Consider the following 14,595-nt stretch of genomic DNA (forward strand, 5'->3'; position numbering starts at 1 on the left):
GCAGTTGAATAGGAAATGTTCTTCATCCTCTACAGCGTTACATACTATACACAGACGGTTTTCAGTAGTTATTGATAGGTGCCGCCCCTTTTTCAATCATGAGGTTATGAGAACTAGTCCTTAACTTAATTAGCCATTGCTGACTTTTGGTAAAAATCATTAGACATGTGGAGATATTTTTCTAGTTTAAAGTCAGTCATATATTTGTTATAAAATTGGTATCTACTATGTTTTGAATCTGATATTTCATTTTTCCAATAATTTCTGAAGTCAGCCTGTAAAGATAGTTTAATTGATTTGGTAGCTTTTACAATATTCCGGGACCCATTATTGTGCCATAGTTCAGAGTATCCAAAGTAATTAAGTACTGCGTGAATAGCAGATATTGAGTTAATGACATTTTTATCTTTATACATGGAGTAGGATTCTAGCATAGCTTGATAAACAAGGTAGTTATGATTATACTTTGACGTGACTGTTAACCAATATTTCACTGAGGATGTCAAACTATCAACATAGACCGGGTAAATACCAAGGTCTCCTAGTACCGGTAAAGTAGGTGTTTTGGCATTATACACCAAGAATGGAACGACAGAATCTATTCATCGTTTTATGTGCTATTGTTAGATTAAAGCGGGCCGCAAGAGGTAAATTGTCACATTATTTTTGATAAGTGGTGTTATTCCTGTAAGACCCCAAACTTCACTACCGTATATAAGTATTTGCTTGATAAGACTGTTAAATAGCTGTATCTGTTGTATTACAGATCGCATGTTTGCAATTTTTCTGGAAGCGTCGAACTTTTGAAGGGGTAGACTACAGAGTTCTACCTTAGTATGATATCGACAGGAGGTGAACACTGATCGGTGTTCATGAATTAATGCCAGACACTTAATCTGCCCCCCCCCCCCATTTTGAATATCATTGGTCAATCGTAACATCCACGATACCCGTTAATTAATGCCAATTTGGATAAACTGCTTATCTCAGATCAAATACAACAGGCATTCTAGCCCGGCATTCTAGCGATGTTAGACAACCATCATTGTTTGACATCTAACCCACAGGGACCTGACAAAAAAATTTTTTACCCCAGTATCCTAGGTACTATATATAAAAAAAAACAAGGAGCCAACTCTCCGTCAGATCTGTACAGGTATGTCACTTCAACAGTTCGTAACTTCGTTATTGATAATCCAATCCGCTTCAAGTCTTTTTATATATAGTACCAAAAATACATAAAGAGGATAGTACACCTTGGATACTGGGGTCAAAAATTTTTTTGTCAGGTCCCTGTGATCTAACCCTCAAATGGGGTTTACCTCATGCGTGGATCAAACACTAGGCCTAACTCGAGACTAATTTAACTTATCATCGAAAAGATTCATTCTGCAACCGTGCATCTAAATGTTAAATGAATTCAAAAATATTCGTAATACTGATGATTTTCATCGGAAAATTGATTATCTGAACACATTTCAACCCCAGTCCGAATCAATAGGAGTACATGTTACAAAAGTGCGGTCCATTAGTCCGACAATTCCAGCTATGGCAAGTATGCTGAGCAACATCCTCCAGTTTTTTAATCAACATCGTCGAACCCGGAAATAAATGAAAATTCAAACCCAACAAATCATAATAAAGCTATGAATTCTCTTTATTTCTAACAACGAATTCAGACTAAAAGTGATGGCTGGGCTGCCTGATGAAATTGACTTCAGCGAAGGACGAGCTAAAAGGTATTTCAAAAAATTAGATCACTTGAAGTATGTATCCTAAGTCTGTAAATGTTTGATATTTTGTTGAATTTATTTGCATCCGACCCTGCCCTGGACGGACAAAGCTTGTTAACTGGCTCGGATTCTATTTCCGGGTTGTTGATGATCTCACCAGAATGGTGCCAAATTTGAACGGCAAATAAATTCAAAATATTACAGAAATACATGTTTATTTTGGTTATTTATCCGCATCCAAGTTCCGATAAACAATTGGCTGTTAGTGTTAAGGATCATTATTGGGCGGTCACGACGCCTTAGGCCTACTATATAAAGATAACAAGGGATGAAATGGCTTGCTTTTGCCTGGGACCGTATTGATGCGACAGAAACCCTGCGCATGCGTGGTAACTTTCTGAAGTCCATGATCAGTTCAAGTTCAATGGATTTTTCTCGGAAACCTGTCGAGCCAAGACAATCACACTTCTAAGGAAAGTATCAATTTTTTGATTGATGTAGAAAAACTATAATTGTGTACTTTGATTGACAGCTCACTAGCAGTTTACAGCCCCTGTGGAAATACATATAGCCAATCAGTTTTAGGCTTGATGTACTCGGTATGGTAGAATAACGTTTAATTGCATCCTCTGACGAGCGTTTGATTAGATCCTGAGTCTGAATAGCAACTATGATCAGCAGGGGCGGATCCAGGGGCATGTTGTGACCATGTCGACCAATAAAAAGGGCATATATTCTTAATTTAGGGCGGAAAGGCATATCAGCAAAATTTTACTATCATTTTAGAGCTTTCTGAGCATCTCTGGGAGGCATTTAGTCAAGAAACATAGGTTATATATTCAGGAAAAATATCTATTGCGTATCTCAGGTGGTTACAACAGCAAATTTTGATACAGAGAAAAAATGAAAAGGCACTTTAAAATTCCGGTCTAAATCCGCCCCTGATCTGCATTGTGAAAACTCGTTCTGTTCTGCAATTGTATTTTATAAGATTTGAACAGGTCTTTTATATCATAATATATAGGAATAGAAAAACTGTTGATTATTCAAAGTTTGCCGCTGATGATGCAGATGGCAGCTCTGATGGTAGGTAAATCTATCCCCTCTCTATCGTTGAACGTTTTTGTTATCTTTACTCGTGATTCAGTGGCACGATTTGAATATTTCATTTCTAGATGACTTTGAGGGATTCACACCACCACCACCACCAGTGAATAAAGACAAATCTACTGCAAAGTCTAAAAAGGACTTAGATGATAAACTGATTGCTGGAAGGTAAGATATTCATGAAATAAGGAGGTTATTTGTTCCAGTGTGGCCCAGCACCTTGATTTTTTAAGTACCAGGGCCCAGTTTTATAGACTTGTATTAGGCCCTAACTTTAACCGAGGAGTTAACCCCCGGCTTAAAGTTAATACCAGTCTATAAAAATGTCCCCTGGGGCTTATTTTGTAGAACTTGTCTTGTCACATCCCAAAAGGGCATTTTGAGGTCCAAAAATGCAATATGTAGTTAGACATATTATTCCTGCACTGAATGTCCTAAGTCTTTATTGATAAAACAAAACAGGGGATTCAAAATATTTGATAAACTTGTACAAGTCTCAAAAGTCTACCCAGCCTGCTGACGTGTGCTAGTCTGAATACCAAACAAGGCTTGCACTGATTCCCTCATCATCTTATGTCAGAACAGTATTTTTGACCTATCATACGACAGATTAGGTGAAATAAGTTGTTATTATGATACTGTCAAAATTTTCCTGTAAATTCTTTCGTTTGTATCTTCTAGGGCGTCTTTAGACGATAAATTGCTGGAAAGAGATTTGAAAAAGGCGATGAATTTGTCGCTATCGAATGAGAAAAGTCCTCAAGTATCCCTCGTTGACATTCATTCGAAACAGCAGTCGGCAGTCGTCATTGATGACGACGTCGACGATATTGAAATACTCGGCTCGGAGCGTATAAAAACTGAACCGCCGGTCCCGGCGAAAAGAAAGAGAAAAACGCTTCAAGGTTGTATTTTGTATATTTCGAATAGGCTCGATTTACTAGAATAAACGACGGATCGGTATATTAATTCGCAGTTTTTAGCGAGTCTGACAAAATCTGCTAAGTACCATGGTACTTTACTTTTCACGTAAATCCTGGACTGAAAAGTGCTTTCTATTGCAAATATTTTCTACGCACTCTGATAAGTGCGTACTTCTCAGATAAAGATACAATCCTGAACGTTCTGATCCTGAATGTCATCACAGGAAATTTCTGCTGACAAATTTTATAACGACCGATTTTGGGTTTATGTGCGAATTCAAATTTTATTTAGAAAAATGCTGGAAAGTCATAGGGTATTTTTTGGTCAATGGTTCTTATGTCTATCCCATAGATCTACGAACGAAGACTCCTTGAACCTGCCGGCTCTTTCAACTCTTAGTGCTGGTATTGTCGAATTTTCATAAGGGAACTATTGACGTATTTTCAGATTTGGATGATAATACCGATGACGAATTCAAACTAGACGACGTTGTGGAAGATGACGGAGATGACAGCGATTTCAACAGTAACGCGACGTCGAAAAGGAGCAGATTGAACAAGAGAAAAACGGCGGCAAAAAAGAAGCCGACGACAGCGAAAACGAAACCTAAATCAAAAACGCCGAGTAAACCAAAAGAGAAAAGTAAATCGAGCCCAGCTGAGAAAAAAGCTAAGTGAGTTAATCCATATCCTTCATCTCAATCCAATGACCCAGTTCCACAATTGTAAGTTAATTTACTGTTTTTGCTTCGCTTTGCTTCTCGTAGTTCGGATCTTGGGTTAGCTAATCGTTGGTGGTAAGCTTTTGTAATCGGATGGGCTTATACCATGTGAAAATATCCGATTGTGAAATTAAACCACAGACAGGTTACTGACAGACTAGGGTTCCCAAGACATCACCCTATTGGATTTTTCACTTGACCTCACAATGGGATGGCCTTTCTAATGCTGCCCCGCATACTCTAAGCAACAGCATGACTCAAACCACATGTCACCCAGCTAGGATAAGTGAATGCAACAGCATAACGCCTTTACCCAATCAGCTACCAAGGCCATTAAAATTTCACTCTTGAGTTATTCTTTGTGAAACTGATTTTAACTCAGTGTTGAATCTAACTAAGAACTGTGAAAGCGGGTCCTGGGGCCAGTTGCATAGTCATGGCTTAGACTTAACACCAGTCTAAGACCAACTTAGTTCTATAGCTAATCTAACAACTTAAGACCAGTCTTAAGATTTAAGACCACTTTTGGACTTAAGTCATGACTGTGCAACTGACCCCAGGGTTGTGTTTTTAGCAGATGAGTCAAATTTGTAGTATTTATTTCTTTCTATGCAAGATGTGTTCAAAATTCTTTCATCGATTATGATTTCAGAATTAATGACGATGATGAAGATCCCGATTTGAAACTGGCTTTACAACTATCGATGGCGGAGTGCGGAAAAACTGAAGATGATAAATCACAAGAGGAGGTTTCGAAAACTGCTCTCAAAGACGAACAACCTGTTAAACCTCCAGGTGATGATGACCCCTAACAATAAACTATGGCCAGTTTGAAGACATATTTTGTAGGAATAAGCAAGTTAGAAATATTGGGATGAGTTGTTATCATGGAATAAAGTGCGTCTGCTGAACAGAACGCATTCTTTGTCGTGAAAAGCGATAGATATGTGCCAATATCCAAAAGTTAAAATCATCTGGAAAATATTTGAAAATTATTTGGAATATTCATGTCATCAGATACTAACTAGCAATGATGAATCCGGAGAAGTATTTGGAGCAGGGATAGGTCGTTATCACAATGAATTTGAGTTGAAGGAGACATTTGTAATATATCGTATATTATTTTATTACAAGGCACGCGATAATCGGAGGCAATCAATCCCAGGGTAGATAAGGTCTACTGTATATTGGTAGATTATAGTTGATTATTCTAGTTTTCGTCAAAGATCTTCCTAGATATCTTAATTCTAATGATGGAAATTCTTCAATTATATCACTGGTGAAAAGGATAACTCGATAACAGAAGAGTTGGTGTCATCTTTTTGCCTCTGTGGTAAGATAGTTGGTTTGTTTTGAATAGTTCCAGTTGAGGGTGTCGTAATAATCAATTCGATCCACAAGTCGCCATCTCCACCGCCGCAATCACCCGTCAACAAACGACGACGCCGCGCCGCAACAAACGCCGCCGAAAAACAACTTCAGATACTTAACAACGAAAATGATAACGATGAAAATGATGATGATGGTGATGATGATATGAAAGAGAATGTAAAAGTATCAGAATCCAGCGATGATGAGTTTAAAATATCAGGTTTGAAAAATTATTACGATCAATGGGTTAGTTTGTTAGTCAGGGGTCCTTAAGGAACTGATTGGGATTTTCTATACCATGGATGAACAGCTTAACTGTAGTTGTAGACTCCACACATAAGACTCCATTCGGATCTGTTTTGATATGAAATTCGGCCGACTTGAGAATGATTCCCGAGATGGTGTATTCATGCTTCATGTCAGAAAATTATTTCCGGGGTGGCCATGACCTGGTAACTCAAGGAAAAACTAAGGGTATTTGATTAATATAACCAAAAACCTAGAAAACTAGGGAAATTTGGATAATTGACCACCTGTTCCTTTAACAGTATGTGAATCATTGAGCAATGTATGAATTGTAACATTTTAAACCTAGAAACTTCACTGATTCACTCAGGGAATTTTGTGTACTGTAATCACATGGAAAAATCAGGGAATTTGTAAATGGGTGGAAAGTAGCCACCGTGATTTCGGCACATACTGGTATCTTGAATGTTTCTACTGCATAATTCATTGATGTAGAATATTTCATTGACTAATTCATTTTTGATTTCAGATGAATCTGCCGAGGATGAAGTAGATGATGATGACGACGACGATGACAGCGACTTCAACGTCGATGAAGGTCGCAGTAGTAAAGCAACTAAGAAAAAACCATCGGCACGAACAACGTCTAAGAAGCCCGCAACTACAGTTACAAAACAAAGTACGTCCTGCACGTTTTTATTTAATCATTTATTACCGGAACTGGTAGTGGTGTTGTTCGGTGAAGCAATGGACTTTTAATAATTAAACCACTTAATCTCGTCACCTCGTCTGTGAAATAATTTGTTAAATCATATCCGAAACTGACCATCAGTCGAGTCTTTAAGATGTGCTTGAAAGAAATTTTCATTTATGATCATTTTCAATAAGTATTTTATGGATTAGTCATTATTGAAAATTTGTTTTATAAAGGGCTTTGCGATTGTTTTAATGTTAAGCAATTTTAGCTAATGATTTATTGTTATTATTATTATTATTATTATTATTATTATTATTATTATTATTATTATTATTATTTGATGATATCTTGTAGAGAAAACTTCCAACAGTAAATCAAGTACACCTCGTGCAAATGTATCGAAAACTCCATCGACTGCCTCACGACCTGGTAGTCTATCGAGCAGAATTCCGGCTGCTCTATCAATCTCTTCATCTAAAATATCGACTCCTGCCGGAAAACTAACTCATATGGGATTAACTAAGAGCGGTGAGTAGTCAAAATAAACATGGTGAAAACCTATGGGTGGGTCTAGTGGCAAATTTTTAAGGACTTGTCACGTCCCAAAAAGGCATTTGGCTGTCCAATGAAGCAATATTAGGGGCACTCCCACACTGAAATGCACCAATTATCTTTTTTGACAAAAGAGAAGGGTAAATTTGATGAACTTGTACAAGTCACACAAGTCCCACTGGATCCACCCCTGAAACTGCTCTAATACATGAAGCATCATTAAGGATTTAGTGTAATAAGAACAATTTGATATTTTTATTTTTTTAGGTACCAGTACACCGAACAGTAGTTTAGGCGGACTGAGCATCCGGTCGCCGGGACTTCGAGTGGGGCTTTCTCGGTCGCAGAAAAATTTCAAATCTTTACACCCTAATTTGAGCAAACACTAGTGGAAGAAAAAATGTAATTATTAAGTATTGCTGTATTGAACATGGATCAAAAGGTGCATTGAAAGAAAACTTCTTAAGAAAACTTCTCGATTCAGTGGAACCTCATTTTATTAACCTAGATTTTTGTCCCAAATATGAAAATTTTCTTAATTTCATGATGGTTATCACAAATATCGGTTATAATTAACAGATTTTATGGATGCATGAAGTTCATTGAAGAGGTCATGCGAGGTTTGTGCGCTGGTAAACTTAATATCCATCGCTGTTTATAATGGAAAGTGGAGTTTTGAACGTATTTTACACCTTCAATTCAAATCATTTTGTGGTCCTTTCATCTATGCAAAAATATTGGATTTGTAATTAAAATACATTTATCTGATGTATCTTACTTAAAAAACATTTTATACGATGAAGCAAGCATTATTTGCATATACTTGTTCGTAGGGTATGTGACTGCATTTATGGATAGATTTTATATTTTGCAAGTTTTAAATAAAGGTTAAGTTATTAGAGTTGACAAATATTATTAATCTAATTGGTAGTCAGGCGGTCTTGTTGTTCACTGTTTCTGGGAACTATTTCATCACGTTCCAGCATCCCGTAGGAGTGTGTATGGCGGATTCGGGGGATGGACTGGTCTTCCACTTCAAAGTACTCGTTTCTTCACAAGTGCATTTTTGGACTTTCAAAACCTAGGATCTTTTCACCAATAGGAATCAAAAACATCTGTCAACCTTCGAATTCGTGTTTCTAATAAACAAATTCCCTCTAACCACAGCCAAGGAATATGATTTCTGCTACCGGTCCTTGAGGATCCAAAATTCAATCATCAAGACAATAATATTGATTGATACAATATTCAGTTTATTTATGAAATATTCAATATACACGAAAGTTAGTTTATCTACAACATGTACACAGTTGAAACATTTACGAAGGGAAATCATGCCTGGGCTTTTAACGCATTCACTCCACATCGCTTCAAATAAATTGCACAGGCACCATAGAGTCTATTCATATCCTTTCCGTAAAGTTGAGGCGCACTGCAATGTACCCGCTGAGTAACAAAAAAAGCCTTTGTATTTCACATTGCCTGCAAACGCCTGTGATCGATTTTATCCAACTGCAACAATCTGAGGTAGTTAGTCAAGAAGAAAACAACAAATGAATAACTATTGAATTCTTATGAAATTTTTTAAGAAACTGGTTGGGCTTGAGGAAGGAGCAGCAGAAAAAACTTCCCTACTTACCTTTCTTTGTACTTAATGCACCTAACTCAAAATCAAGAGATTTCGGGGGGCTTTCTTGATGAAGAAGTTTATACAAAGATCTTTCTAGGATACTTTTCGCTATGCGGTTTGTTTGTTAAAGAAAGGATACGGTTTAAGTTGTTCACTAAATGCCTTCATATCTTCTTGTACTTGTTCCTGAAAATGAATCGTATAATCAATACAGCGAAACTTTTTGTATAGTGTCAGGGAAATATCAGGGAATTTTGGATTCCCTGATCTTCAAAAACCCAGGGCCCAGTTTCACAAAAAAGATTAAGGCCTCAATCGATTTAAGATAAACTGAATTAATGAAGAAATTAAATCGATTTTACAGTTAAACCTTTTTATAAAACTGGGCCCAGGGCCCAGTTTTATAAAACCAGGCCCAGGGTTTAAAGTAATAAGGAACTTAACCTAGACAGAACTAGCCACTGGATTTTAGATACCAGGTATACATTGAAAGGTATGCATTATGTTGTAGAAGACTTAACTCCTTACCTGGCCAGAAATAGTGACTACGCTAAGTTCTACTAAATATGACTGAGACAATGGTTCTATGTTGTCAATATTATTCGGTTGCAGCATCTAAAACAGTAAATGAATTAACCCTTATACATATGAATTCCACACCCGGGGACAAAAACACATTTCATCATAAAACAGTAAATGAATTAACCCTTATACATATGAATTCCACACCCGGGGACAAAAACACATTTCATCATAAATGATATATATTTACCCGAAAGATTTTTGACACCGTTATTTTCATTCTGCCTTTCCTGAATAGATATCCTTTAACAACGAATTCATGATCCAATCTAAAAGTGAATTGAAGGATATTCATGCTTTCATGACAAGTGAACCTTGAGCGGTTTAAATTGTCACTATATCACCTATCCGCGCGTTAACTTTAACAAACTCTTGAGCAACAGGATTGAAATGAGTAAATTGAAGCCTGTAGCGCTACTCACTTGAAGCCCATTTCATTGAGAAATTGTACGAGATTATCAGACGTTCCGACGTCGATACAGCTGCGTAGTAACGTCGTGCGACTTTTATCTCCGAGATCAGTTTGTCCGACGTAACGCAAATGCCTGAATAAATAATCAAAATTGCAGCAAAGTAGGTTCACTCTTAGTTGACCTGGGCCCGGTTTTATAGACTGGCATTATCTTTGACCCGGGGGTTCATTATCAATCGAGTGAGCCCCCTTGTTAAAGGTATAGCAGTCTATAAAACCGGGCCCAGGTGATTAGGGGGAAATTATCGGTAGATAATTAACTAGTCCCGCTGTAAATACATTCTGTATCTACCAGTGACATTAGATTTTACTAGAACTGTACAAAATTTGTTCTCAAACATACCAAGGCACATCTGGCTGATCTAAAGAATGTCTTGCACGAAATATAATAGGTTGGCCCGATCCTCCTTGAAATGAAAAAATACTAGTTATACTCTTCCTCGGTCATTTATTAATAGGCCTACATGTGTATTCAGTGAGTACTATTGTCACTTCTCACCAGGGAGAGATTACTGATACACAGTTACGTGTATGGGCTAGGGGTAATAATACCAATACCACTTCTCTCCCTGAAGAGATGACACAGTTACAGATATTGACTAGGGGTAATAATACCAATACCACTTCTCTCCCTGAAGAGATGACTCAGTTACAGATATAGGCTAGGGGTGATAACACCAATGTCACTTCTCACCAGGGAGGGATGACTGAAACACAGTTAGTTACCTAATCATTGGTGGTAAGCTTTTTATTATCGGATGGGCTTATACCAACTATATACAGTGAAAATTTCCGATCGTGAAACTAAACCACAGACAGGTTACTGACTAACTGAAACACAGTTACAGGGGGTAATAATTAATAAATCATCCTAAAAATGCCTAACTCCTAAAAATCATCAAATCCTCCCCTTACTCATGTTATAAACCATTTCGTGGTCGTGAAAGGTCTCCGGTCCGGTTTCTAGATTATCGCACAGTCCGCGTAGACGATGTAAAAGCGCATCTCGCGACGACTCTAAAATGCTTCCTTGTAACAAATATTCTTGATGCGGTACGATTTCTGACAATTTGACGCTCGACGCGATACTTTCCATCATTTTGATTCTACAAAAAATGAAAAAGACAGAGAGAATGAGGCTTTAATGTCGTCGAAGGCGCCGCAGACGCCTGCGGAAAACTACAGCATCCGATGAAAAGCTAAAAGGCTAAAACTTATGAAAAATAAATATTTCAAAATAATAGATGTTTTCTGTTTCTTTTTTATACGTCGCCTTTATTCATATGTGGCATATAAGCTTACGCAACAGAAGGAAGAGCGATAAGAAATTTGCGGGAGGGAATGCCAATGCATGGCTGGCAATTCAGGCTGAAACTTTTGAATATGAATGAATGAAAGGTCCTTCGAAACCTTGGATTTGAACCCATTATTTACACAACTCACCAGCCTTTATTCGACCGAATCAAATTTTTATTTTACTCCCAACTACTTTGTGACTGTGAGTCTGGCCCTGGGCTGGGGGATTATTCACAACCATTCACAATTCCGCCAAAATCGTCCGGCGAATTGAATGATTTTTGTTCCAAAACCTGAAAAAAAAGTGAATGATGTCTGTCTGCAGAGTTTCCAGATTTCTTTGTCTTGTTTAACTTTGTTGACGTATCACTAAAATGTTTTTATTGTAAAATTTATTACTGTCAATAAAGTATTTGAATTGGTCCGGAAAAATACCCAAACTCACAACAATATTTGACGAAACGGCGAAATATCTAGGCATGCGCTAGACGAATGGAAGAACATTTTGAATTGAATGAATATTCTGATCCGTCGAAAATGATTCAACAATAACGATAAGGAAAATGTTCTGACTAATAATTGATTTGAAAGGTTGATTTATAAGAAGAAAATATTTATGTAAAATGACTTATTTCTGTATTAAAGGGAAAAAATAAGTTTCAGCATAGATGAATTAATTAATGTAGAAGTATGAGAATATTTTCGATAGTTGTATCGAGGTCTTGATATTTCGTTTCCGCAATAAGACACTGAAAAATATCTGCTCGTATCACTCGCCGGCATCACTCCTCACTGTCCTGAAGTCTCACTATTTATATTCACTGTTTTTATGATGTACATGTAAAAGAGCCGAATGCAATATAGCGACTGATTTTATTGAGACTGATTTTAAATCAATCTAAAGCAAAATTTAGAGCAAGAAGTTTTTTTCTATTTATATCAGTTTTAGTGCAGACCTGTCACACCACAGGTCGCGAGAAATTCTGCAAAATGGCGCGAGCTGCCGTGTGAGGTCTCGCTTCAAAATTATTGTTTTATAGTAACTTAAGATTAACTATATCCATGGTAAGAAATTTATTTTTATGGCCTTATTAAAGTTCCACGATATTGTTCAGCTGGCTACTGGCGTGCATTCAACCCGGCAGTAGAACCTTTTCATTCAACTTCTATAAGCTCTCAATATTGTAGATCCATTCAACAATAGAGACACAATTGCGGCTTTTCAGAGTTGTTGATATCATTCATACGCGCTATTGAATACGTCACCGGCTGACCACGGTGTACACAAGCATAGACCATTCACCTCTGCACACTCACACTGTGAACATGCTACCGTGGATTCTCCTGGCGATTTTCGCTGCGCTCCCGCTCCTGCTCCTGTTCCTGCTTCCTGAGGAACGACGTCTTTATGTTTTATGTATTACTGTTCGTCTCCGTGCTGTCCTGTACTGTTCCGTGTTTATTAATCCGTTCTATTTTCAGCATTTAATCCGTTTTATTTTTCAGGGCCGATTTCTCTGTCGAATTTCAACGTTTGCTGGAACAAAACTAATGTCCGAAAGCGTCAGCTCTCCTTTGCCGGTCATTTGTCGAGGATGTCAGACAAAGAGTCGGACAGGAAATTCTGCCCTCTACACGCCCTCATACGGAACACGAAAACCAGGATGATGAGGCCTCACTGCCCCCATCTATCTACAAAGTGTGCTGAGTGATGTCAATGACGGGCATATCTGCGGGATTGCGCGGGATACAAATGGAGCGGTTATACTGGATTGTCACGCTACTAGCATTCATTGTGTCCTTGTGACCACCCGGATGAGGGATGATTCTACTGTCACGCTCTTTGTTTCTGGTATTCTGAGTCGGCTGAGGGATGATTCTACTGTCACGCTCTTTGATTTCTAGTTTGAGTGCTAGTTTTCATTGTGTCCTTGTGACAACCCCGGTCAGTGGATGAAGTCTCTCGTCGGCTTGTGAGTGCTAGTTTCATTGTGTCCTTGTGACAACCTCGGTCAGTGGATGAAGTCTCTTGTCACGCTTTTGAGTGCTAGTTGAGATCCTGAATCTCAACCCGGTCAAGCTGGTTGTACTGTGCTATTTGTGTTTCGTGCAATTTTACAGGTTTGTCAGTTACTGACGTCGCCCAGTACATCCTGCAGTTAGATGGGGAATGTGAGGCGTTGTCATTCTGGTTTTCGCGTTCTGTATGAGGGCGTGTAGAGGGCAGTATATTCCTGGCTGGCTCATTGTCTGGTGTTCTCGGCATGTGACCAGCGATGGAGAGCTGAAAAGCTTTCGAACATTAGTTTTGTTCCGTACCAGGTTTTCATCACTCTTTTCTTTTTTTTCATTTCAGGACTCCCAAGAAGTTGAAGAAGATGCTGAAGGTGACTACAACGAAGACGATGCCAAAAAAGAACACTGAACTCAGCAATATTGAAAGTTAAGTTGATACACATGTAAATTACGATGCGTGATACGGAAAGGATTGTGTAACTACAGAATATCGTTCTTTTACTCATTTCAGGTTAATCCGGAAAGGCCCATCTAAAATCTGCCCACCAGAAGTGCCCACAAAAGACTCCACCTTGAAGTACCACCAAACACCTGTCGCAAAGACCTGTCGCAACCGAACCTGACAGTCTTGCATGGCTCATCCTGCATGGCAACAGGAAAACATACATACATAAAGCTAAGTTGATTTTTCATATCTGGGGTAGAATGCATAGGTGCTGGTCAAGCTCACTATCTCCGCACTACTTTATTGAGGCTCTGTGGCCGGTAGTAAATTGAAATATAGCTAGGCAATGATTGCTTGAATATTTACAATATTAGACGAAATGATTGAGTGAGGTCCTTTAAATATTCTTTGGTCTGATAATTAAAATGTAGATTGGTCAGTTATTGATTAAAAGATTTTGTAAGTACGTACAATTAAGGTAAATTCAATATCTTATGTGACATTTGAAATTATTTGAATGTACCGTAGATATTTCAGGCCTCATATGACTATTGTTTAACTGACAATCAAGATCTAGATAGGACAATTTTTACTAAAAGATATATCAATTAAACTTTATCGTTGGTTGATAGATTTTTCTTTACAAATAATATATTGATAAATTTATCAAGATTGAGATTGAGGCCATACTTTACAATATATACTGTGTGCTGCCTCACACATAACAGTTATGAATTTCATAAGATAGTGTCTAGGGCTCTATCGAGGTCTGGTGTTATATGGGGAAAACTATGGACTACGGG

The 14,595-nt window shown here is 37.8% G+C and overlaps 2 protein-coding genes across 3 annotated transcripts; one reads left to right on the forward strand and one right to left on the reverse strand.

Annotated features, from left to right (window-relative positions):
• Nucleotides 1-1,602: 1,602 nt before the first annotated feature.
• Nucleotides 1,603-8,234, forward strand: LOC141912692 (uncharacterized). Of its 2 annotated transcripts, XM_074804024.1 has the most exons (11): nucleotides 1,603-1,739; nucleotides 2,758-2,819; nucleotides 2,909-3,008; nucleotides 3,522-3,745; nucleotides 4,212-4,437; nucleotides 5,138-5,280; nucleotides 5,846-6,076; nucleotides 6,632-6,781; nucleotides 7,154-7,327; nucleotides 7,619-7,753; nucleotides 7,931-8,234. In XM_074804024.1, exons 1-10 carry the CDS (start codon nucleotides 1,690-1,692, stop codon nucleotides 7,738-7,740), a joined length of 1,482 nt encoding a protein of 493 aa, XP_074660125.1. In that variant the 5' UTR covers nucleotides 1,603-1,689; the 3' UTR covers nucleotides 7,741-7,753; nucleotides 7,931-8,234. The 2 variants fall into 2 exon arrangements, with proteins under 2 accessions (XP_074660125.1, XP_074660124.1); XM_074804023.1 differs by having other exon boundaries at nucleotides 7,619-8,234.
• Nucleotides 8,235-8,633: 399 nt separating this feature from the next.
• On the reverse strand, nucleotides 8,634-11,746 carry LOC141912831 (mediator of RNA polymerase II transcription subunit 18-like). The gene is made up of 8 exons (XM_074804245.1): nucleotides 11,479-11,746; nucleotides 10,951-11,141; nucleotides 10,379-10,442; nucleotides 9,986-10,108; nucleotides 9,754-9,832; nucleotides 9,510-9,596; nucleotides 9,121-9,167; nucleotides 8,634-8,873 (listed from the first exon to the last, which is right to left on the reverse strand). The coding sequence occupies exons 2-8, from the start codon at nucleotides 11,132-11,134 to the stop codon at nucleotides 8,825-8,827; spliced, it is 633 nt and encodes a 210-aa protein (XP_074660346.1). The 5' UTR covers nucleotides 11,135-11,141; nucleotides 11,479-11,746; the 3' UTR covers nucleotides 8,634-8,824.
• Between the last annotated feature and the right edge of the window lie 2,849 nt (nucleotides 11,747-14,595).

The sequence above is a fragment of the Tubulanus polymorphus genome, chromosome 11 (genome assembly GCF_964204645.1).
Source record: "Tubulanus polymorphus chromosome 11, tnTubPoly1.2, whole genome shotgun sequence".
Classification (NCBI taxonomy): domain Eukaryota; kingdom Metazoa; phylum Nemertea; class Palaeonemertea; order Tubulaniformes; family Tubulanidae; genus Tubulanus; species Tubulanus polymorphus.

Bases quoted from the DNA above. Each gene is read 5' to 3' on its own strand.
- LOC141912692 (XM_074804023.1), top strand. From the start codon at position 1,690: ATGGCTGGGCTGCCTGATGAAATTGACTTCAGCGAAGGACGAGCTAAA. The intron at 3,009-3,521 runs GTAAGATATTCA...TGTATCTTCTAG, and splicing joins GATAAACTGATTGCTGGAAG to GGCGTCTTTAGACGATAAAT. The intron at 4,438-5,137 runs GTGAGTTAATCC...TTATGATTTCAG, and splicing joins CCAGCTGAGAAAAAAGCTAA to AATTAATGACGATGATGAAG.
- LOC141912831 (XM_074804245.1), bottom strand. From the start codon at position 11,134: ATGATGGAAAGTATCGCGTCGAGCGTCAAATTGTCAGAAATCGTACCG. The intron at 10,443-10,950 runs GTAAGGGGAGGA...TTTCATTTCAAG, and splicing joins CGAAATGGTTTATAACATGA to GAGGATCGGGCCAACCTATT. The intron at 9,168-9,509 runs GTAAGGAGTTAA...ATTCATTTTCAG, and splicing joins TAGTCACTATTTCTGGCCAG to GAACAAGTACAAGAAGATAT.